The following is a 25771-nucleotide window of genomic DNA, read 5'->3' as shown; positions in this document are numbered from 1 at the left end:
CATATACAGTGACAGGCAGCATGTCATATCTATGACGTATGATTCAGAGCATTCCATGCCTGGCCATTATGGAATTTAAGTAAAATATTTCATAAAGTATAAACCATATGTGAAAAGAATTAGATTAGTGGAAACACTTCCTTGGCCTATTGGAGGCAGAGCATGTGAGCGGAGCGGAGCGGGTGAAAATGCCGCTCCGCGCTCCAGGGGGCTGAAATGCCGCTCGCTATTCGCTCATGTTAAACCCCCCCCGCGCTCCGCTCCTCGCTCACGTTGATTTGCGCAAATCTCGCTCCACGCTCCGCTCAAACCGGGTCGCTCAACAGTAAAAAAAAAGAAAAGAAAAAGAAAGTAGAAATTCTAATGACATCTCGGTGCGCTGTGCACTGCACATGTCTGTGTGTCTCTGAGTCCGTGCGACCGGGCTGATCAAACATTCGGTGCGCGGCCCCCGCGAGGGCGGCCTGGAGCGGGAGGCGGTCCTCGCTCTGAGTAGCGCTCCAACCTTTTTATAACCCGCTCCGCGCTCACGTCAAAATCGCGTCGCTCCGCTCACATGCTCTGATTGGAGGTGTGCACAAGAAATGTGGCGCTGATCGGTACAGTGGTTTGCGAGATTAGCTCCAGGCACACAGACCCTCTTCAAGATGGCAGTGCATCCTATAGAACCACACCGTAAAAATCATAGAGAGAAAGAGACAGACGGGGAGAAAATAGAAAGAGACAGAGGATAAACTAAGCAAGGGAGACGCAGACAGACACACTTACACACACACACACAGTGTCAGCATTGATACCTTCTGCAGCAGAGCTCCCATTGTTGCTACTCCATGCGAGTGCAGAAGACTCTCCTGGTTGATGGGGTGTCTTTGCAGGAAGTGTTTGAGGACCAGCAGGAAGGTGGCCACCAGGTTCTTCTCCAGACGCGCCTCTGAGAACACACAGAAACAACAATACAGTTTACATCATTGCTGTCGGGCAGAAACCTTGTTTCTCCATATTTGAGCTTTTTAAGTTTTCCCATAAATGAATTCAGTGTCACACAAGGTAGCAAAAATAGCTAATCAATCTACGAGCTCAGAATGTGTCGGATCGTGACGCGCTGTGAACTTGTAGATACGTTTATACAAGCTTTCCACCCGACATCGACGACATGCTGTAATGCTGCTAACAGATGCAGTACATTGATACAACTTTTCCTGACTGTTTATGGTTTGTAGCATTATTAAAGGCCACCTCCCCACACACACACACACACACAAATACTGTACACACACAAACCACTGTATGTATACACACACCTGAAGCCCTATTGGATGGAAGGATGACCCAGTCTCCCTCACCGCCGGCGGCGGGCGAGGTCACATCAGGGGTGATGAACTCGGACCCCGCGGTGGGGTCGCTGCACTGCTGATCGGGGGTCAGCAGAGCCAACTGCTCCAGGATGGGGACCAGCACCGGTGGACCACCCACACAGTTGATCACGTCCTGACACAGGCACCAAGGATGTGAGCATTAGAAGAGGAACATTTGAAATGACACCTACACAGGTGATCATTGGGCTGGGCGATAAGACCTCAAATCGATATCACAATTATTTCAAACTTTTACCTCGATTAATGAACAACTATTAAAAAGAAGGGGGAGATAGCAGATCTACAAGCTCACAACGCGTCACAATGTGATGCTCTGTGACGTGAGCTTGTATATTGGCTATTTTGCAATTCTATACAAATTTGTTATACTATTTTTGTACAACAAATAATAATACAGGCCAGGGTTAAGTGGTTCATCATACTAATCGATTTAATCAATTATTTAAAACTTCGTGTTGATCCGTTGACATGTTGACAAGAAATTAATCAAGGAAATATGTAACAAAAAAACTGCTTCTCGATTATTCAATTAACGTACATGAGCAAGATTAAGTCCAAAATAACCAATATCAAATAAATATTGGTTCTAAATATCCGTTTCAATATATTTTCAATGAATTTGTATTTTTAACCAAAAATACAAAACAGATGTCTAGATTTGGTTCAGTGACTAAAAGTATGGAGTTTGGATTGGATTCTACCAGCACTGGACCCCATGTACCCTCTGCCGACAGTGACGTTTAACTCTGCATGTTTATAACAACGCATGGGTCTTCTGGTAAAGACCCTCCTGCAACCAGAGGGTCACAGGTTCAATCCCTGTGACCACACATGTACACTTATCCAAAGCATCCTTCAGCAACACAATCTCCTCATACAGAAAACAAAGACCTATTTCACATGCATCTACTTGTGTTTTAATATAAATTACATACAAGAAAATAGATCAAATTAATTTAGGCTCTGGGTATTTCGCTATATTTTGGCCCGTCAAAATCCAAAATCTGTATTTTGAAACCATTGCTTAATTCACACAAAATAAAGTTGGGAATGGGAATCATACGGTACGTACAACAGTGTGTACTGTCTCTACACAAAGACCACACAGGAGCTGCAGTGTAAATGTTTTGCTACATAGCAGAGACATCCAGTACAAGACTAGACCCATAACAAAAAGTTTTATTAAAATGTAAGTATGTAGCCTTGGGAACCAATGGTTCCCGAGCCATGTGGCCCATAGATCAGGAGCCTTTCTCCTATTTCCTTAGCATGAGGTAGCTTAATGTACGAGTGCACCCCCTGGACATGACGTTAGTATGTCACAGGGACTTACCCCTAATCCAACCCCTGAATGCTGAGTGCCAAGCAGGGAGGCATTGGGTACCGTTTTCTTCCTTTCTTTTTTTAATAGTCTTTGGTATGACTCTCCGGGGTTCTAACCCCCGACCTCCCAGTGTCAGGGCAGACACTCTAACCACAAGGCCACAGTGGTTTGTTCAAAAGATTAACAGAAAAACCCACAGACCCATCCCAGACCCCAGTTACCAGGGGACAATAGTAAAGTAACCATAATAGGTAAGTTATTGTTTTATATTGTGTATTTGCATCCTATTTCAATGTCTCAGTTGTGCAATATACTTGTATGAACGAGGGTGTGGTTCCATGGGGTATTTGGGATGTTGGATCTTCTTTGTGTTATGCAAGAAAATAAATAGACAAAAATGCAATTAACTACAATAATTAATGTATCTCTATTTTCGGCATATTTTCCAAAATGTTCCAAAGTATTGACAATGTTTCAAAACTAGTGACAATAGTAGATCTCGCGATGCGGTGTGAGCTTGTAGATCAGCTTTTTTTTCGCAAAAAAAAGCTTATTCCTCTTACGGCGAAGTACAGTATATAGGGGCTTAAGCGGATAATTAATTGAATACATTTAGTGTTTACTTCATGGGTATACCGCCTGTAGCGGCAGTTTTGTGTGTGTGTAACCTGGTGTTCTGACCTCCCTGTACAGGCGAAGCAGCCCCCCCCCGAGACATACGAGAGACTCACAAGCACTAGGGTGTGTGTGTTCTACCTTGATGTCCCAGTTGACCACTTTGTTCCCAGTCAGCCGTCCGTGGAGCAGGTTTGGAGACAGATCCAGACAGATGGGGTTCCTGCAGGCCTGTTGTAAAACCAGAGGGACCGTTTAGTCAGAGCAGAGGTAACCCTACTTCAGTGGTGTAAAGTAACTAAGTACATTTACTCAAGTACTGTACTTAACACATTGGGTGCCAAAACCGTATATATACTTCTTTTCAAAAACTGACGTCGAGTGCCAAAACCGTATATACAGTATACGTTTTTTGAAAAAAAAAAACGACTTTAATCCACTTCCTGGTTAACTTATGACTTCAAAAGCCTGTATCTCTGCTCCTGTGTACTTTTGTTTTTACAATGTATTTTTGACTATATTCAACTGGCTGCAACTATGGAACGGATTACCGAATGTTTTTAATTTTTTCCCCCCGATTGTACGAGACCTCTATGTGTGTAATGAGGGGATCACCGTGAGGACGGTGATCACTGAAAATATTTTGTGACTACTTGAAAAAGGTTCAAAAATGGTTAAAAATTCAGGCACTCAACGTACACTTTTTTAATAAAACTCTGGCACCCCAAGTGTTAAGTTCACTTTTGAGGAATGTTTCAATACTTTTACTTCTACTCCACTACACCTCAAAAGGTAAATATTGTACTTTTACTCCACTATAATTATAGATCTGCTTTTTTCAAAAGATTTTTGAAAACTTGTGAAATGGGACATTCTGCATAATGAGTACTTTCTACTTTTGGTACTTAAAGTACATTTTGATACCAATAGTTTTGTACTTTTACTCAAGTATTTTATTCATTCTGGACTCTTACTTGTAACATTAGTATTTCTGCATTGTAGTATTGATATTTTTACTTAAGTAAAAAATGTGAGTACTTTTTCCACCACTGCTCAACCCATACCTACAGCTGAACAAGTACTGCTAGAATCATTATTGCGTAACACAAATGTTATGCAATAATGATTCTAAAAATAAAGAATAATGTCCTTGTCCGTGGAGCTGTTCTAATGCCGTTATCATTCTAATGGTCAAATTCAAGGTCAAATGACACTATAGGGGCTCTATTATTCACTTCAGTTACACACGAGAGTAGAAAGGCAAGAGTTGGTATGAGCAGTGAAATGGGATGAGTCATGGCCGGGTGTGCCAGTCACCTTTGGTGAATAATGCAGCAGCAGTTTGGTTGAGAGGTCGCTAAGGTCCGCCTCCTGGAATGGAGAGATACAGTTTGGACCTGGGGAGAGAGAGAGAGACAGACAGACAGACAGACAGACACAGAGAGACACAGAGAGAGAGACAGAGAGAGTAAGATACAAGGACAGAAAAGCAGATAAGATACAGTAACATTGATCAACTTGTCAAATGTTAATATTCAATATGTACATAACAATCTCAATATTGCCACATTTTCTCTCTGTTTTGATATCTCGATACTGAATCTCTTCTCAATCCTCAATTTTAAGGTCAGTCCGTCGACACCAATGCAACTCCTTGCAACTGCCATTGGGGATAATGGCTGCAAGTATACTGCTCAAAGAAATGTAGGGAACACTTTGATCCCTTTATTATTTTTGAGTTTTCATGAACTGTGTACATACTGCTAACAAAAACTGCTCAAAAGAATTAAGGGATCAAAGTGTTCCCTTAATTATTTTGAGCAGTGTAGTTGCGAGTAGTTGCATGTTGCAAGGAGTTGCACTGGTGTGGTTTGGACTGGCCTTGACTTCCCCCCCCCTGGCTCACCGGCGCTACAGATGGCTTTGATGTGATTGGGCTGGAGCGGCTCGTGGAACACCATGACGCTGCCCAGCTGGCCCTGCAGGGAGGTGGGGCTGCCCCACTCGCTGTCCTGCGTCCCCGCCGAGATCAGCTTGGTCAGCGACTCGGGTTTGCCCCCGCCCAGCAGCCCGCCCCAGGCGTGCGGCGACAGGATGCCCCCGAGAGAGGGGCGCCCGGTGGAGGTGGCGGACGCCGACGAGAAGGGCGGGTCGGGGATCTGAGAGGGCGGGGGCGTGGTGGTGCGGTGGCCCGCCGAGCCGATGCAGCACGAGGTGAAAGGCTGTGGGTGGAGGAGGGCAGAGGAGAAACCACAATGACAATGAGGTGGTGTGATACAGTGATCCTTGTCAAGGACCACTAAAAATGATATGCATTTGGCTGCGGACCCCCCATCTCAATGTTGTTTTGTCCCAGGGACCTCCAGAAGCAAAGGTTTGAGTTAAAAATGTTCGCTTTAACTCTTAAACTGCCAGAGTTTTTTCTTTTTACCCCCACAGACTGCCAGTGTTTTCTAAGCTAGTACGGTAAAAAAAAATAAAAAATTGTCCGTTTATTTTTTAACATTGAAGTGAATGGAGGAGCAACTTTTTGGAAAATGTTATCTCCTAGTTCTCCTGGACGAACGGAAACCCCCCAAAAATAAAGAATAATTTTAGATTTTTTTTTGCAATTTTTTTGCAAATTCTCAAAAACGTTTATAACGTTTTTGGCAGATAATGAGTTAATATATATATATTCAAAGATTTGCACAAAAATAGCAGATCGACAAGCTCATAACGCGGCCAGCTTGTATATCTGCTATTTTTGAATAGCCAAAGTATAAATAATAGTATAAGTACACACTTTGAGAACTAACGTAATACCCAACAGGTCCAGTCTCCGCACTTTCATACTTGTATGTACTCATACTCGTATGTACTAAAACATGTCTTTTTTTACCACTGTGCTAGTCAACAGATTTTGGGATGATGTAAATCTAGCCAGTCCACTAAACATACAGTACACATAGGTAAAATAGGTCACGGAATCTGTATGTACACTATAGAGTTTTTTCATGTTTTTAATGGACCCCTGGGTCTCACAAATAAAGTTGATTGATTGATATTTGCTGTTTTAAAAAAAAAGATTATTTTATTGCAAACAGCTAAGTCATTTTTGGACGACTGTTTTAAGAAGCTGCAGTGATTCTGACTAACGATAATTGAAACTAAAAATGAACTAAATCGACTACAGTGACATGGGCGAGATGTAATGGATACCGTATGGATCCCCGCTCAGTCATCCTAGATAGATAGACAGCTTTATTGTCATTCAACAATACATGAAATGCACAACTGAGCGAATCCTGTACAACTGGGGGACACGTGTCTCACCTCTGTCATGGTGGGGTACTTGAGCGGAGCCGACAGCTTCTGCTGTCCGTCCACGTAGATGTAAACCAAACTCTGACCAAACGGCCTCTTGCCTGGCACGTGCACCACACCAATGCTGTGCTGTAAACACACACACACACACACACACACACACACACACACACACACACACACACACACACACACACACACACACACACACACACACACACACACACACACACACACACACACACACACACACACACACACACACACACACACACACAGATTTGAGTTACAAATACTCGCTTTAAAAAATATATATTGAACAATTTGCACAAAATGTTCACAATTTTCCAAAAATAGCAGATCTACAAGCTCATCAAGCATGTATATCTGCTATTTTTGAATAGCCAAAGAAATCTAAAATGACACAGATGCGTTCCCGGTCTTAATGGGTTAAAGACAGATTTGTCTTTAAGAATGACACACACACACACACACACACACACACACACACACACACACACACACACACACACACACACACACACACACACACACACACACACACACACACACACACACACACACACTTCTACATTCTCTTTGATTCTATTACTACATTCTATTAATATATGACGACTCCTAATGTGTACTCCTTCCTAATTTCAACAATGCAATTCATTTGATTAGCTCTAAACTTCAATGTTCATTGAACGTACTGTACACTCCAGAGGAGTGATGCTACTGTAGGACTCAAGTGGTTCAAATGACTCACCCACAGGGAGTCACAGAAGCAGTAATCTGGCAGCATGACTGTGACGTATTCCTTTTTGGTGCACACAGCCACCACCAGGACCCCTGCTGAGCTGATGAACGCTTCAAACCCGGTGCCCCCCGGAGTGAAGAAGCTACACAGGAGGAGAAGAACAAGTGAGAAGAAACACCTAGCGTTCTTTAACCGCTTAAACCCTCTAGTCTTAATGAAACCAACCTGAGCTGCAACTGTACGTGGACCGCTACACCAAATCTCTTCGCTAAAAATAGCTGATCTACAAGCTCAAGTTTGTAGATCTGCTATTTTTTGGCAAGTGTTCCCCCCAGAATAGGATGCTGGATGCTTAAGGGTGCTTAAGTGGTTAAGCACCCTTACTAGTGTCAACATAGACGATGAAGAATCAGCCATTGACACTAATGGTTGCCCGATTGCACGATTGCCCCCACTCATTTATTTTTGGAGTGTTTTTATAGACTGGGAAGCAACCTTCTTTTGTCTGCTATAGTTCCATTTGTTCTCTCTCTTTCTCTTCCCCCAGAAGTTAGTGAGGTGCTGCTAAAGAGATTACTTCAGAATATTTGAAACCGTTTCAATACGCAATTTCTGCACAATCAATACCAGCCACGCGTTCTCCTATGACTCTTCATTTCTCTGTCTAATGGAAAAGTCAAGAAACCAAACTACATTTTTCTCACTCGGCAGTGTCACAAAGGCCGCACGCACGCACGCACGCACGCACGCACGCACGCACGCACGCACGCACGCACGCACGCACGCACGCACGCACGCACGCACGCACGCACGCACATTGTTGCCCACGACGTACTGTAGCAGCCCCGCCTCACTCACACACAGTGCAGCACTCAGCTTTCCTCACTCGACTCGTGGAGCAGCCACTTAAAAATAGCTGTCACATGCAGTGTTATACTTTGTGGGTGTTAGCTTGCTAAAGATGACAAGTGCACAGAGCCTCTGCGGATAATTATGAGTGACAAACATTCTGGACGAAAGACAACCGATTTTGCTTCCTCTTTCCTTCTCTCCATAGATTTAGTGTATATTAACTTTACATCATTAAACTCACTCCTTCACTTCCCTCATGTCCTCTCACCTGTACAGCTGCTTCCTCTTGTCACCCTTGCTGGGCGGTCCCTGCTGGTCCTGGTCCAGTGACAGCCAGGCCAGGAAGCTGAAGGCGGAGCCGGGCCAGCGCTGCACCGTGGGCACGGCGATGCCGGCCATGCTGGGCGACAGGTCGAAGTACTGCATGGAGCTCTCCAGGCCCTGCTTGCGCACCATGGCGAGCAGGGCCCTGAGCGCCGCCCCCACGTACGGGTGCGGCTGGGTAGCCTCCGGGGGCCGGAGCAGACGCAGCAGACCCAGGAGCTCTCTGGCGCCGAGGGACTGGGAGCCCAGCGAGCCCAGGAGCACCAGCAGGCTCTCGGCGCAGGCGCGGTGCAGCCGCTCGTGGCTCTCCAGGGCGGCCAGCGCCCGCACGGCCATGGTGGCGTTGACGCAGGTGGCGCGGGTTTGGCGGTTGAGGCAGCAGAGGCGGCGCAGCCAGTCGGCCGTGAAGAGCTGCAGCTCGGAGGAGTCCAGCTCCGGCAGCCACTGCACCAGCAGCAGCAAGGGATCCACGTTGCTGATGCCCAGGATGCCCACGGACGTGTGCTCGCCCTCCACCGCCTGCGCACGCACGCGCACGCACGCACGCACGCACGCACACACACACACACACACACACACACACACACACACACACACACACACACACACACACACACACACACACACACACACACACACACACACACACACACACACACACACACACACACACACACACACACACACACACACACACACACACACACACACACACACACACACACACACAATGATGGCAATGATCAGTCAACCAAACAGTCAGACAGACAGCAAGGTAAAAAAAGAGTCAAACCTCTGTCGCACGACGGTGTCACTTGCCAACCAGAACTGATTAGTGACGCGTTGTTAGCTTGAAAATATTTTCATTTTGGCTTCAATTTGGCTTAAGGAGGACATACTGTATAGCAGTGGTTCTCAACCTGTGGGTCGGGACTCCCAGGGGGGGTCCCCATATGATTTTTTGGTGGGTCCCAAGATGACAGTGAAGTGACAATTTAAGGACTTTTAAGACCTTTTTAATACCTAAACATTTTTTTTTAAATGAAATGACCAACACTGCATCAAAAGTAATCAACAATCTCTATAGTCTATACTATAAAGAATTGTAAAAAATTGGCCAAATTGTCAAAAAATATAAGAGGCAGAAATTGTGAAAATAGCCGATCTACAAGCTCACAACGCCTCGCGACGGGAGGCATTGTGAGTTTGTAGATCTGCTATTTTCACAATATGTATCTGTGGGAACTGAGTCAAACTAAATGTAATGCCTCAACTCCTACAATTCCAAGTGCTTCTCAGGGGGGGGGGGGGTCCCCAGTTCAAATATGATTATTATGGGGGGTCGCGGCCTGACAGGGTTAAGAACCACTGATATAGAGAACTACAGGCACAACAGACAAGTCTCTCTTACCATGTTCATGAGTTCCTTGAGAAGGTGTCTGGACGGCTGGCCCAGGGAGACCAGCACCTCGTAGAGGTGATTATAACCGATCCGCTCCTTGAACACCTCCTGTATGGGTGAGATGTCTCTGTCAGCTTTGTGTTTGTGGGAAAGGTGGTACGAACGAAGCACAGGTTCAAATCCCCATATTCACATATTTTCATTAAAGCGATATGGCCTAAAGTGCCCTTGGGATCAATAAAGTCTATCTATCTACAATATCTAACATTTATAATAACTATATTCATGATCCAAACGTCAATATTTTATATCATCATCTGTTGGCCACTGCGCTGTTTCACTTGAGCAAGGCATTAGTTTAATGACCCTGTAATTGCTGAGGGAGGGCTGAATGCATTCACTTTGCTCCAGGGATTCAAACTCACAACCTTACTGTTAGCGTGCTGATTCTCTAGTGTTCTCAGATCTAGTTTTCTCCAACAAAAGAAGCACCAAGACACTGAATATTAGCATCTCAAGTAAGTTAGGCATTCAGCCCAATTTCGTACACTGCATGCACACTACTGTACACAGTACACTGATCACTTACCTTTGCAGCTGGTGATTTATGCATGACCGTTGTCAAGGCTTTGATGGTTGCTATGGCGAGAGAGTCCAAACGCCCCTGAAACACCTGGGAGAAGAACAACGTTTTCGAGTCACTAGCCGGTCAGGTCGCCTGTTGCCGGCGCAGTGGAGGGGGGGGAAAGTGACAGTGGTGTGATCGGACGTGAATGAAGTCTCCTTTTATTCCAGCAGAATATGTTTGCCACACAGCACTTTGGATGGCATGCACAAAGTTTAACGCTTACAAGGGCTTTGCATGGTAAAAATAATAATGTAGTCATTAAAAACAATAAAATAAATAAATATCGCAGCTCACATCATGCAACCACGCTTGCGGGAATTAAAAGGAGACTTGCATGCACGTCTACATGTGGGGGGCTTATTTGTGTGCGAGTGTGAGACCCTGTGAGTAAAATCAGCAGTGACGTTAGATCCCAGATTATCGGTGCTTGTGTTTGGAGGGAGGCTGCAGTAACAGCTTTAACTGCAGTAGTTGTGGTGTCAGAAGGGAGACTCTCTCCCTTCTGACACCCGGAGCATCTGACAGGAGGAGGAAGTATATACAGTATACAAAAACATACCCAGTACCACCCACCTCCACACAGATAAGACACAAAAATCTCTCAACAGGAAAAACCTTTCTTCACAAACACCCACACACGTAGAATGCAGCCCATTAGAACAAACACCAAACCATGAGAAATAATGACAAACAGAACAAACACAGCTCCGTCCAGCTCTGTCCTTCACCGTCAACATGTTTTGAGGTCGTAAAATAAACCCACGGATTCATGGCGTACAGTGATCAAGCGCTTAATCAAACATTGTGGCACGGACCGGCTGGAGAGGGACTGTGGGTAAGGGAAAATAAAAAAGGAGGACTCAAACCATGATCATCATCATCATCATCAACAAATCCAGGCCATCACAAGCCACGGACTGCTGTGAGAACACAAGCCAGGCTGACATGACAGCATTCCAATGGAACCCAGAGTACTGTGTAACCGCAGGAAAACCAGGGAGGAGTGATTGGTGGGAGTGGGGTGTGAGGGGTGTAAAAGGGGGGCAAAGGAGTCAAACAAGTGTGGGGGTGGGTGGGGGGAGGGGTGGGGGGGTTGGCGCGTGGGAGGCCGAGAGGTAACTCTACAGCAATGACACAGGCTGAATTGGCATTTTTGTGATATATACTTTTTTTCCCCTATGTTTTTTTAAGTCATCAATTCAACTTCCAGCTCATTCCAATTAGTTTTTTCTAAGTTGACTTGATTGGCAAGTTAGATCTACATTTGACTCGTCCACTACGCTAGCCCAGTTACCTGGCAACCCACTTGACAGTGCAGCGATTGCGCTGCATCGACCCCTGTATCCAATTACAGCTGCTGCACAACGTGTGTTTGTTTCTGTGCGTGTGGGGGTGTATATGCGGCCTGTGCAGGTTTATGCATGCGTCCATCTGCATTCATGCTAACCAGATCAATAGAGGGATTACATCTTATAAAAGTGGCCTTTGTGTAAGAAACCTGAATAACTGCACTGATGGGAACAGGTGATTGTGTTGTGTGGATACAGCACATTCTAGTGAATGGACTCCATTAGTTTCCATTACTAAACACTGCTCTATTCAGCCAGTCTACAGGTGAGCCGGGCAGGGGAGTGACAGCTCAGTGTCTCCACATGCAAACAAAAAAACCCAGTCATTCAGTTAGGCCCGAGTTCAGACTAACAGGCAACAGACAACTGGAACCATTAAAGGAATTTGAGTGGGACAAAGGGGGGTCTCAAGGTTAAAGGTAAGCTTGTGCAGGTGGAAGTGGGCTTTTTCTAAATCAGGCAACAATGTCTGAAGGTACAAGTAACTAAGCAGGGCCATTGCCAGGAATTCTGGGCCTCATGAAAAGATAACAGGCCCCTTAAAATGTTTACCAATGATGATATTAATAAAGCGGGACACTATGTCACCTTGGCCCCCATGGAACATTATTATCACTTCATCGTTGGCCCTGCCAGTGGGGCACCTACAGTGTTATGATATGAAGCCACTATTGAACAAAGCCTCAGTTAACTAGGGCAATGCAGGGCGCGGGTCTTGCTGTGGAGTGGCCATCTGGCTCTGCGCTGGTTGACATGTGAGGTTTGGCAGGTGGTGGTAACAGCGGTAGCAGGTGAGGGAGGAGGTGGGGGGTGGTGTCAGGGGTGAGGTGGGGTGGGGTGGGAGTTTGGGGTGGGGTGGGGTAGTTTCTCGGCGGTACCTGAGTGTCCCTCTCTCCTGTCAGTAACCTGTTGTTGGTTATATCTTTCTGGTCCTTGTCAGCCGCCGTGCACCTAGCATTAACCAGCTGACACACAATAACATAACAGGCAACGTGTCAACTTTTAACATCCAAATGTGTATGTGAGAGAAAGAGAGAGAGAGAGAAAGACATGGGAGGAAGGGCTGGGGGACAAGATAAAGGGGCGACAAAGGGTGGGAGAGAAGGGAGAGGAGGAGGAGGTGGAGGAGGAGGAAGGTTGGGGGTGAGAGGTTAAAGGCGATGGTCCTTGGAGGGGGCTCTGGCTATGTGTTGGTGTTCCAGCAAGGTTGTGGGGGGAGGTTATCATGCATTGCAAAGGAGGCCAAAATGCTAGGTACGAAACATATAGGCTACACCAGACCAAAGCAGAGGAAAACAAGACTAAAGAGCCTAAAAGCCCCACTAGAGGTCTCAGTGTAATGGCAATCCTGTCATTTAATTTTGGGATATTTTCTGTGCAAGTGGAAACGTTGGCCTATCGTTGGCGCAAGAGGCAAGGCCATGGAGTCACCAAATTCACTAGGGTTCATCCTCCGGCCGAAGAGCATGCAGATGCAGAGCAAATTGCTTCTCTGTAGATTACAAGATGCATATTTTGTTTGGGACCAAAGTGTTGGATGTGTATGGATGACCATGTGGACTGACATCGCCATCCACTAGCATGGCTAAAAACCTCAAATGAGAAGGTTTCAAATATAACTAATGTACCGTCAATAAAATAGCAGATATGCCTTACAAATAATGGTAACAAATAAAACTAAAACATCTCAATTCTATGAATCCCTTTTTGAACAAAGTAAAAATGGTTCCAATATTCAAGAAATATCGCCCCACAAGGTCAGACACCTAAAGTGCTCCTCGTTTTCTTCTTCTTTTTAAATAATTCAATTACATTTCAGCTGACTCGCTGTGGGCTCCCTGGTGGCTAGACATGAACAAACACAGCAAACCACACAAGTCAAACTCAATGTGGACATGGAAAGGAACATGAGGGCCCAGCAGTGTACCTTGCTGTTCTGCAGCAGTCGGGTCAGGTGCTCAAAACAATTACTGTTGAGGAAGATGGCTTGCAGAACAGGCCTGTCTGAACAGAGGAACATGTCCCTGATGGTATCTGAGAGAAGGAAGGAAGGAAGGAAAAAGAAACAAACAAACAAACACAATAAGTAAGTCACATTCTCACTATATGACTAAAACAAGACTACAATGACATAACAAGCAAATAATAAACATGCGTCCCCTCGGAGGAATGAAAACAAATAAATAAGCAAGGCCTTTAATGCCATGGTGTGCGTAAAGGATTCACAAAACAAAGCTGAGGCAAAAGCCGCTTCTCATGTTACCCTTGTTGCTAACAAGGCGTTGAGGATCAAAGATCAATCAGGATTCAGCAACAGCGCTACATATTTGTCTCCTCGAATGTTTTCAGAAACATCTTTTTTTCCTGTTAGTCCCCCAGTGGTTCCCAAACTTTTCAGCTCAAGACTCAAAAGAGAAATCCGATGTTTGCCCGGATCCCAAAACTAGCAAACACGCCGCGTTGCAAGATTGCAGATCTGCTATTTTCACTACATCTTAAACATTTGTTTTCTAATTTAGGGAATTTCTTGAAAATGTGTGATTTGTGATTTTTTGTGTAAATCTTTAGAAATCTTTCAACATAATAATAATTAAGGACAAAATGTAGGAATAAAAAAACAAAGGGATATTCACTCGCGACCCACAAAAATGGATCCGCGACGCACAAATGGGCCCAGACCCACTGTTTGGGAAACAATGCCTTATGCCCTTCTTCTTCTGGAGTTTCTCCATATAGTCCAGTTCTATATGTAATTTCGTTCTAATTTTCGGGGGATTATGAAAACTATACATTTTTGGAAACTTCAGAGTATAACAAATCAGAAAATCCATGATTCCATTTGCGCAGAAGCCAATATGGTGGCCATCTTGGATTTTGCAAAATGGCGACCTTTGAATATTCGTTTTTCAATATCTCGACTTCTAGATTACATAGGATCTGGATTCTAGTGGCTAAATCTACATTTGTAAGGTCAGGAAATCCAATGGTGCTAATTAAAAATATTTACAAATGATCAATGGCACAGATGTGGGTCATAATCCTTGATTTTGGGGTAGTAGAGGCCCTAGGAGGGGTCCACGCGCGACTGCTTATTTTTTTTTCTAGTTTTGATTTTTGGCATCCATAGGACCTCTAATATTGGGATTTTGATGATCCCAAGAAAAAAAGTGGTCCCAAGTGTGTTTTTTTCAATGTTCTATTAACCCTATGAGACCTGCGGGATGGCTGGCTGGAACGCCGGCGAGACTGTCTTTCGGAGACTGTGGAACGCTCAAATTTAGACGTAGCTCAAAGATAGAGATACCATTTGATTCCAGACAACCTCAGGTTTCCAATGGGACAAACCTTGTCATGCTACCGTGTCGGGAAGGGGGCTAAATACCTAATGATTCAAAGTTAAGACAACATTTTGGCCAGGGAAAAACGACCATCACCATTTTCCAAATGGTCCCTTGAGCTGTCACCTCAATATATGTGAATGGAAATGGGTTACATGGATACCTACAAGCCTCCCCTGTACAGACATGCCACATTTATGCCTATCTCATGCAGTTTTGGGCAAGAACCATGCAGTGTTTTGCATGCAGTACAAATATGTAATTTTTGCCTATTGTAAAAAGTAGACCACTTCTAGGAGAGGAGACTGCATCTATAGCTGTATGAGACCACTGTACTGTATCTAGAAACCACTGTACTGTATCTAGACCACCATACTGTATCTATTGCTATATGAGACCACTTTACTGTATCTAGAGACCACTGTATTGTATATATACCACTGTACTGCATCTATTGCTACATGAGACTACTGTACTGCATCTACAGTATAGCTGTATGAGACCACTGTATTGCACCTAGACCACTGCGCTGCATCTATATCCCACTGTACTGAATCTATAAACCACTGTACTGCATATATAGACCATTGTACTGCCTCTAAAGACCACTGTACTGCATCTATAGACTAGCTACTGTATCTATAGACTGCTGTACTGTATCGATAGACCACTGTAGTGCATCTGTAGACCATGTAGTGCATCTGTAGACCACTGTCGTGATCTGTAGACCCCTATAGTGTGTCTGTAGACCACTCTAGTGCATCTGTAGATCACTCTAGTGCATCTGTAGACCACTCTAGTGCATCTGTAGACCACTCTAGTGCATCTGTAGACCCCTCTAGTGCATCTGTAGACCCCTCTAGTGCATCTGTAGACCACTCTAGTGCATCTGTAGACCCCTCTAGTGCATCTGTAGACCACTCTAGTGCATCTGTAGACCACTCTAGTGCATCTGTAGACCACTCTAGTGCATCTGTAGACCACTCGAGTGCATCTGTAGATCACTCTAGTGCATCTGTAGACCCCTCTAGTGCATCTGTAGACCCCTCTACTGCATCTGTAGAGGGGTCTACAGATGCACTTGGGCATGAACACTGGTTCTTGCCCAAAACTGCATGAGATAGGCATACATTTGGCATGTCTGTACAGGCTTGTAGGTATCCATGTCACCCATTTCCATTCACATATATTGAGGTGACAGCTCAAGGGACCATTTGGAAAATGGTGATGGTCGTTTTTCCCTGGCCAAAATGTTGTCTTAACTTTGAATCATTAGGTATTTAGCCCCCTTCCCGACACGGTAGGATGACAAGGTTGGTCCCATTGGAAACCTGAGGTTGTCTGGAATCAAATGGTATCTCTATCTTTGGGCTGCGTCTAAATTTGAGTGTTCCACAGTCTCCGAAAGACAGTCTCGCCGGCGTTCCAGCCAGCCATCCCGCAGGTCTCATAGGGTTAATAAAACATTGAAAAAAACACTTGGGACCACTTTTTTTCTTGGGATCATCAAAATCCCAATATTAGAGGTCCTATGGATGCCAAAAATCAAAACTAGAAAAAAAAATAAGCAGTCGCGCGTGGACCCCTCCTAGGGCCTCTACTACCCCAAAATCAAGGATTATGACCCACATCTGTGCCATTGATCATTTGTAAATATTTTTAATTAGCACCATTGGATTTCCTGACCTTACAAATGTAGATTTAGCCACTAGAATCCAGATCCTATGTAATCTAGAAGTCGAGATATTGAAAAACGAATATTCAAAGGTCGCCATTTTTCAAAATCCAAGATGGCCACCATATTGGCTTCTGCGCAAATGGAATCATGTATTTTCTGATTTGTTATACTCTGAAGTTTCCAAAAATGTATAGTTTTCATAATCCCCCGAAAATTTTAACGAACCTTCTTTTTTGGACATACTGTATAGAACTGGTCTAATAGATCCATTGCCACGTGTGGCTGTGACACATGACACTACAGAGTGACAGACGAACGAACAAAACAGACAAATGTAACGAATCCCTGACAACAACAATGCCAATTAAGTCAAACCTCTCTCTGTTACTGTAAGTGGTTCCCCACCCCACAGCAAGTGCTCTTACCTAGCATGTGAACTTGCAGCGCCACAAAGCGGCTCTCCCAGTTGTGGCCCAATGTGGGGGCTCGTCCCTTGGCCTGTTGTTGCTGCTGCTGCTGGGAGGCCGCGGCGGCCGGGTCCGAGTTGAGCAGCTTAAAGTAGTTCTCCAGCACCGAGGCGATCTCCACCTGCCGCTGGTCAGAGCTGGCGGCCAGAAGGCGGTGCACCACCTCCCGCAGGCAGCCCAGGGTGAGCAGGGCCTTGCGGTCGGGGGCCTGGCTGTCCCAGTCCTCGCCGTCGTCAAAGGAAGAGGTGGAGCTGCCGCCCGTGGAGCAGTCGGCCAGCACCCGCATAAGCACCTCCATGGTGGCCGGAGAGATGGCCTGCAGGGCGTTCCTCTGCCAGGGGACAGAGGGAAGAGCAGGAGAGGGAGGGAAGAAAGAAAGACAGACAGACAGACAGACAGACAGAAAGAGAAAATGCAGATAAAGAGAAAGAACGTGAGAAAGAAAGAAAGAGAGTCAAAATGTAGCTGCAGTCACTGTACACAGTTCCACAACTGGCCGTTGCAGGGGATCAAACCTGCAACTTTTGTCACGGGACGGGACCACCCTGTCAGGTCAAGGCTTACCTGACCACCAGCTACTATGGCTCCAAACAGGTGCAGCAGGCAGCATTTCAGACTGTCTTTCAGATGCTCGCTCTCCTGGAAGCACTCTGGACGGACGGACACATACGCGCACGCACGCACGCACGCACGCACGCACGCACGCACGCACGCACGCACGCACGCACACACACACACACACACACACACACACACACACACACACACACACACACACACACACACACACACACACACACACACACACACACACACACACACACACACACACACACACACACACACACACACGTTATTTGGAATTGCAGGCACACTGTTGGCTATGCAAATATAACACGACCGCAACATGAGGCTGCAGCTGAGCTGACAGCTGTTAACTCCCCGTCTCCCACACCTTCACATACTGAGAAACACAATCGCACTCATGCACACACACATTTTAATCTCTTAAAGGGACACAATCATCATTACGTCTATATATTTGGTGTAGATTTAATGTTCCATTAGCATCCATAACACTAAGCAGTCTTCTGTGTCTCTGAAGATGTGCTTTACTAGTTACTTCAATGATGTCACTGAATGTGAAAACTACAACCCTTACTTCCTGTTTTTTAGCCGCTACCCTCGGTGACCGTGACATTTTCTCCTTGTTTACTTACCTTGTGTCTATGGCAAAACAGCGACCTTGACATCAGAAAATACTAATCAGGTTAGTGTAACTGTGGCCATATACAGTATGGGCAGACTAGGAAAACCATCAACTACTAACAGAAAAAAATCATCGGAAGCGTGATGCTGTCCCTTTAACTCCTACATGGTATACATGTACACCATCAACCTACACTAAGAGAACTCTGGCTCACACAAAATACACCCACATACACACTCACTCACACGGGGGCAGCCCTGTCAGTGACCTGTGGGTGGCCACGGTCCCAGTCATCCATTAACTCATCTGTCAACATAATATCATGGTGGGCAGCGGACACGTGAGCTTCTGGCTCCGGTCTGTCTGTTTTCTCCATCCCTGCCTCCCACACACACACAGCCTCCCACTGCAAAATCCTGAGTGTTTGTTTAGCTCGACAGGTACGCCTCGGCCCGACAGTGTGGTCCCGTCCCGTAACCCAAGAGGTGCGTTACAACACCAGGGATTTTGCTGTGTAGGATCGCTGCATCGGAAACACAGCTAACGATAAAGTCATAGCATCCCTGCCTTGGCATCGCTATTGAAATGCACACCGACACGCGCGTCTGTCGATGGCGTCATCCTTGATGCGTCTGGACCCTTAGCTTTCCTAGGATTCAATCTGTCTGGAGTCTCCCTCTGGTGCTTCACATCCCCTCATGTCTGCATCTCTATCCATTTGTCTTTGTAAGGACAAAGCAGACTTCCCATTGACATTTAACGGGAGATTATTAGTGAATATATACAGGTATTTGTGTTGTGAAGCACAGTTTCCCTTGAGAGAACAGGGTTCTCAAGGGTTATTTTCTGTTGCAAACTTTAAGATTGTGTGTCACAGAATGATGTCCTTCTAAATAATGATCATTAAGTATTATAATTATATATGTCATGTCACTTGTAGTTTCACCAACATACTTCAGTTCTCTCCCATCTGTCTCCTTTGCCAAAATGAAATAGCGATCTATTTACACACTTCTATTAGTAATCACATTAGGAAAAACTGCAACACAACAACAATGCTTGTGTAACTAAGACATTAGCTGAAAAACAGTCTCTTGACTACCGGTATACATTTCCTGGTTGCTGGGGTGCATTTTGACGCAATTCGATATTAAGTCAATGTGCTGAGAGGTACATGGTCCTGATATGTAAGGAGTCCAGTCTGTTCCTATGTTTCCGTTTGACTGAGAAGCTTGCAGCTTACAACGAAAAACCAAAATTACAGAGGGAAGACATCCTCACCCATTTTAACCACATCGGGGGTTCTAGAGGAGTGATGTTGATTCAGTGCCTTTATCAATTGGATTAACTGATTTTTACATTTTTACACACTAAAACTTAATCTCACACACTATCATACACACACACACACACTCACACAAACACAGTCTGTCCCGTCAAGTGGACCTGACGGGAAGGGGGGGCGTTATCTTGGTTCAGATACCAAACCACAACAGCATAGAGAAGAGAGTCTGTTTGTTCACAATGGCATCCAGGATCAGTGGAGAGGCCAGACAGACACCATGCTCTATCAAACCATTGGAACGCCTGGCAAACACAGCAAGGACACAAAGACTGGATTCATCTGGATCCAGAGAGAGAGAGAGAGAGCGAGTGAGAGAGAGAGAGAGAGAAAGAGAGAGAACTAAAAACATGGCAGCTCTCAGGGAAAAGCTGCCGGGACACTAGCTCAGAGAAGGGGAGAAAGAAAGAGAAACAGGCTGGGAAAGAGACTCGGAGAGAGAAAGGGAGAGACCTAATGAGAGGAGGAAGGACACAGAGAGAGAAAGAGAGAGCGAGAGCGAGAGAGCGCGCGCGAGAGAGAGAGAGAGAAAAGCAGCTTGCTGAAGCTGCTTTTCATAGACAGACAGGACATGCAAACTAAAGACTGTAACAGTACACTCACTGAGGGCTATTCACACACAGGGACAGTGTGTGTGTGTGTGTGTGTGTGTGTGTGTGTGTGTGTGTGTGTGTGTGTGTGTGTGTGTGTGTGTGTGTGTGTGTGTGTGTGTGTGTGTGTGTGTGTGTGTGTGTGTGTGTGTGTGTGTGTGTGTGTGTGTGTGTGCGTGCGCGCGCGCGCGTGTGTGTGTGTGTGTGTGTGTGATTTTGTACAATTATGTTGCTCTTTTGTTCAATGAACTGTGGACACAAATTCTTTCACAGATTTGTTCCTCCCATGAGGGGCGTTAATATTTAGGACTCATCAGGATCTAATAACAATACAATGGAAGCATTTCTGCAATGTGCTTCTTTATTGGTGGTAAAAGCATTTTTAATATAGCAGAAAAATCTTGTATTTAGGAAGCTGTCATTTCACTCTGCTTAAAAACCAACAACCGCAGCCTCTGGGAATTTGGAAATGACACTCAACTGTATCGTGACTTGTGACTGTGCAGTGTGTAAGAGTGAGAGAGTGAGCGAGAGAGAGAGAGAGAGAGAGAGTGGACAAAGGGTAGGAAAGAAGATTGTCAGGGAAAGGAAATGGGGATAAGAAGAAGTGGGTGGACGAGGCCACAGCGTAGATAGAGAGAAGGAACTCACGGTAGAAAAAGGGGACAAACTCCACGGTGAGCGGAGCCGCCTTGTACTTCTGTCTGCTCCGCTCCACAGCCCCCAGCTTCTCCCTGCACGATGCACACACACACACACACACACACACACACACACACACACACACACACACACACTTGTATTAGAAACTTGTGACGAGCCAATTCATGGATTCACCTAGGATCCTGCTGTCAAACTGTGACTGACTGAAACAGCTACGAAATAGCTAAACCTTTTAACGTCTGTTTTGGCTGTTAATTATGCCAAAATTGCACAAGCAAGAGTTATCCAACCTGCATCTTTTTTAAATCGACAAAAAAAAAAAAAAAATCGAAACTCATGCTAAGCTAGTCCTGAGCTAACTGTTATGTGTTTTACCCGCAAGTGTGATGCCTCCAGTTGCGGTATGGATCATAGAGGCTCTCGCAGAAAGCCAGCGCATGACGCACAAACTCTTCAGCCTGGGTCTGGTCTACCATCTCCTTTTCCTTTGTTTTACTCTTCAACTGTAGCGCAACACACAAACACACACACGAGACAGGATGACATGAGATGCAGGTCAAGCACCACATTTAAACACTTTTTTCCCCTCAGCCCTTCTTTAGCCATGGAGTACGTGCCAACTACTCGCACTCATATTTTCCAGAAAACATAAATTAACCCATTAAGACCTGGAACTGTCTCATTTTTAGATTTGAGCTAAAAAGCATTATTTTACACTTTGGGCTATTCAAAAATCGTGAAAATGCGTGCAAATCTTTGAATTTGTATATTTTTAAAGCGAACAGTTTTTAACTCAAATCTTTGCTTCTGGGGGTCCCTGGCACAAAATATTTTGATGGGGGCCGCGGTCAAATACATATAACTTTGGGGGTCCTTGACATGAAAAAGATTGAGCACCACTGATATAGAAACAAACGTTTTTCAGAAAACTGTTCAGATTTAGGAGACATGTAGAATCGGCTTCAGGTCTCAATGGGTTAAGTGCGTGTGAATATATGCGTGTAATATATATTTCAATTACAATTTAATAATTGTATCCTTTAGAAATAATTGTTGTAGCTTGTTCCACAAACTTATTTCCATTATTTCATTATGTATGAACTATGCAAAATAATTGCAATCATCTCAAATGATTGCGATCAGGCGATTGTGTAATAATTGTGACCGTGCCCTTCCTGGCTGTGCAGCCATTTTAAACAGTCAGAAGGAAGGGTGATTCAGCGATATGCAGAGAGGACATGTCGGGAGGGGGGGCAAACCTGCTGGATGTAGAGGGTTGTCATGGTGATGACGTGGTTGATGTAGGAGCAGGTCCCAATCTCCTCCACGTTTGACAGGTTCCTGTTGAAACGCACACACAGACACGCGCACGCACACGCACACACACACACACACACACACACACACACACACACACACACACACACACACACACACACACACGCCAGATGGACTGGATGTTAGTGTAAAGGCTTAATGCATCATTAGCATTGTGTAATTATCTGAAAAGAAATGATCCCACAGCCACCAAAACCCTGGTCTATAAAAAAAAAACAATTTCCAAATGGAATTAAAAGGGATGTCCCAAATAGGCAAGAGCATGTGCTTGTGTCCTTTTGGCTTTGTGGGTGTCACTGTGTAGTGTGTACTATTCACTACATACGTATGTTAACCCATAAAGTGTGTGTGTTTGTGAGAGAGAGTCCATTGCTTCTGCACATGAATGCAAGTATGTGGAGTATGTGGCGATGTGTGCATATGCAGCCAGAAGAGTGAGTGTGTATTTCAGCCTGACATCAGTGTGTGTGTGTGTGTGTGTGTGTGTGTGTGTGTGTGTGTGTGTGTGTGTGTGTGTGTGTGTGTGTGTGTGTGTGTGTGTGTGTGTGTGTGTGTGTCTGGGTGTGTGTGTGCGCATGCATTCCTCCTGACCTGCAGATGACCATGAGGAACTTAAGAAGCAGCAGGGACAAGTTCTGCTGTTCGGGCTCCAGGCCATCCGAGGCCTTCTGGACGCATTGCAGCAACTGGTGTCTGAGCACCTGCAAGATGTTGTCTGGAAGCAGGGTCAGGACTGGGGGGACGTCCTCCAGTCTGGGGGCAGACAGGAAAAAGAATGGAGTGTCAATAGCCAAATTCCAATACTCAAACTTCCATTCCTGCATCCTCCACTTGCGCTTTAGCAATAGGCGAGGATGGAGGAATCAGTCGGGTTCGCTTTAAGGAATAGCAACGCTCCACGCTCAGTTAGCGTCATTTCATTCAACATTTCAACTATGATGGATGACATTGATGGAACCAAAACAGAAAACACCAGGGCTGGGTAAAAAAGAAGAAATATTCCAAATAGGGGTGTCAGTTTTTATTGTTTTTAATTTTGTATATGCCATGATACATTAAAAGGCATTTCAACCTTTATCCTTGCTTGTCCAGAGTGTGAAGAGTTCACCTAATAAGCTTCCTTTCATCTTAAATGTTTAAAGAATGATTCATCACATTATTTTGTTTTGTATTTTCAACGTATAATATCACAGTGTCGGTCTAGTTTTCTTTGTGCTTAGTGACGTTTTGAACAACAGAAACTCTAGTTGTCTAAACAATCATTTACAACAATGGCGGCTGGCGGGTAACGTTGAAGGCAGAGATGAACTTGATGAAACAAAAGCCATCTGTAAGCTGTGTGAAACCACAGTGAAAAAACGTGGGAACACGACAAATGTCAGCAATTTAAGCAGATGTTGCTGTTCCATCATGTGTGTCATGGTTGATTTCTTTCTTCTCACGATTCCCTTTCGGGGTGATGTTCATTTCTGCCTGTGTGCACCTCAAGGTACTGTAGTACTACAATAGTGTAAATGGTTAAAGTCCAGAAAGAAATGTGGAATACAATATGCCTCTGAGGCTGTGCCTCAGTTAATACAGGCACAGAGCAAATCAGATTATGATCATTTAGAGATAAATTGTTCAGCTGATGTGGCATTAATTCTTAAAGATGATCCGTAACATTCTCTGTGTAAATATTATAAATAATATAAATTTCACCTCATGAGCCCTAGCATCCCTATTCTGGCCATGTCATGATAGGCAAACATTCTACAATCTACAAAATAGTAGCTCTGAGTCTAAAAGATCTACTGTACAAGCTCACAATGTGTTGCATTGCTACGATTTGTGAGTATGTAGATCGGCTATTTTCGGCAAAGGGATTTGTAGAGGGAACAAGGAGTGGACCAAGTAGACCCCAGTCAACAAAGTATATAGTATATAGTGGTTAACCATTTTGTATAGTAGAGTATAAAACCGGGAAAGCATTTGTGTCATTTTAGATTTTTGCGTTCGCTATTCAAAAATAGTACAGCAGATATACAAGCTCACAGTGTGTGACTTTGTGCTGCGCTGCGAGCTTGTACATCTGCTATTTTTTTTTAATCTTGAAAGTGTGAGAACTACTGATTTAGAACGCATAGGTAGAATCGGCCTAAGGTCTTAATGGGTTAATACAATAGAACTAACACGACTGCGTTGCAAGTTGGTCTCCCTGCTTTTCTATTGAGACATTTCATTCCTGTGTTCAGGTAGAACCGCTACTGGTTTACAAGAGGTATTGCATGAAGCTCAAAGCGTAATATTGCTGCTGCTCGAACAGACTTCTTAGCAGTAGCTAAAGAAGTAGCTCAGCAGTAGAAATGTTGACGCTCCCGTGGGAGACCCGGGTTCAAATCCTTGGTAGGACAGTCCTACAGATTGCAGCTTCAAAGAAGCCATGTGTAGGGATTTTTGTCATGCAGTATTTATCAAATCTAATTCAATATGAACGAACCCAGTGAATCACCTTTAATTTTCACCTACTGTATTATGATGACATGGCCAAGATAGGGACATCAGGTTGAAGGTGGTTAATCTGGTGTGTACAGTATGTGATCATTCTCCCTAAAACCATTTCTATAAGGTGTGCATGCATTGCAACACGATAAAATACTCAGTATAAATTTAACTCTGAGAGACCCTCGCGGGTCTATTTGGGCCCATTCTTCTTACACTCAGACTTAAATGAACACAGAGAATTTTACTGTGTAAGAGAAGGCAGGAAAGGAGTGACCGGTGGTTATCTCTCTCTAGAAATGAAGCGTGCATACAGGCACACACAAATAGATGTAAGCACACGTACACACTTCATCCCAAACACAAACGTGTGTACATACAAACATGCACACAAGTGGTTGTCAGCATATGGAGTGCCACATGAACCAGACAACACGCACGCACACACACACACACACACACACACACACACACACACACACACACACACACACACACACACACACTACAAACACAAATTAAAGCGGACAACATGCAACGCCTTCAGGGTGCAGATGTGCACAGCTAACACAAACAAAGCTCCCTCCCCATCTCTCTTGAGGGCACGTGCATACACACTGACTGCAGCCACCTCCGGGCGTATCAGATTACATGCTACATCAGCTATGCAGCGGGTGCTTATCAGAGGCAGCACCGCAGCGTGCACGAGCGTGCAATGCTTCCTG

At 44.8% G+C, this 25771-nt stretch overlaps 1 protein-coding gene across 2 annotated transcripts in view; it reads right to left on the bottom strand.

The window, feature by feature from the left end:
* nbeal1 (neurobeachin-like 1) overlaps positions 1 to 25771 on the bottom strand; it is a 79108-nt gene that overhangs the window by 37446 nt on the left and 15891 nt on the right. The window contains exons 4-21 of one of the 2 annotated variants that reach the window (XM_084050725.1): positions 23157 to 23318; positions 22487 to 22568; positions 21603 to 21730; positions 21216 to 21298; positions 17987 to 18072; positions 17381 to 17753; positions 13867 to 13973; positions 12818 to 12904; positions 10552 to 10635; positions 9972 to 10070; positions 8505 to 9079; positions 7394 to 7526; positions 6631 to 6750; positions 5222 to 5537; positions 4633 to 4712; positions 3457 to 3546; positions 1302 to 1488; positions 798 to 931 (exon numbers count right to left, since the gene is read on the bottom strand). In XM_084050725.1, the coding sequence (XP_083906851.1) occupies positions 798 to 931; positions 1302 to 1488; positions 3457 to 3546; positions 4633 to 4712; positions 5222 to 5537; positions 6631 to 6750; positions 7394 to 7526; positions 8505 to 9079; positions 9972 to 10070; positions 10552 to 10635; positions 12818 to 12904; positions 13867 to 13973; positions 17381 to 17753; positions 17987 to 18072; positions 21216 to 21298; positions 21603 to 21730; positions 22487 to 22568; positions 23157 to 23318 (2926 nt within the window). The remainder of the gene's footprint in view (positions 1 to 797; positions 932 to 1301; positions 1489 to 3456; positions 3547 to 4632; positions 4713 to 5221; positions 5538 to 6630; positions 6751 to 7393; positions 7527 to 8504; positions 9080 to 9971; positions 10071 to 10551; positions 10636 to 12817; positions 12905 to 13866; positions 13974 to 17380; positions 17754 to 17986; positions 18073 to 21215; positions 21299 to 21602; positions 21731 to 22486; positions 22569 to 23156; positions 23319 to 25771) is intronic. The other variant, XM_084050726.1, reaches the window with a different exon arrangement.

The sequence above is a fragment of the Gymnoscopelus microlampas genome, assembly GCF_963454915.1.
Source record: "Gymnoscopelus microlampas genome assembly, chromosome: 24".
Lineage (NCBI taxonomy): Eukaryota > Metazoa > Chordata > Actinopteri > Myctophiformes > Myctophidae > Gymnoscopelus > Gymnoscopelus microlampas.
Note: the sequence above shows the minus strand (reverse complement) of the source record. Positions and strands in the feature narration are given on the sequence as shown.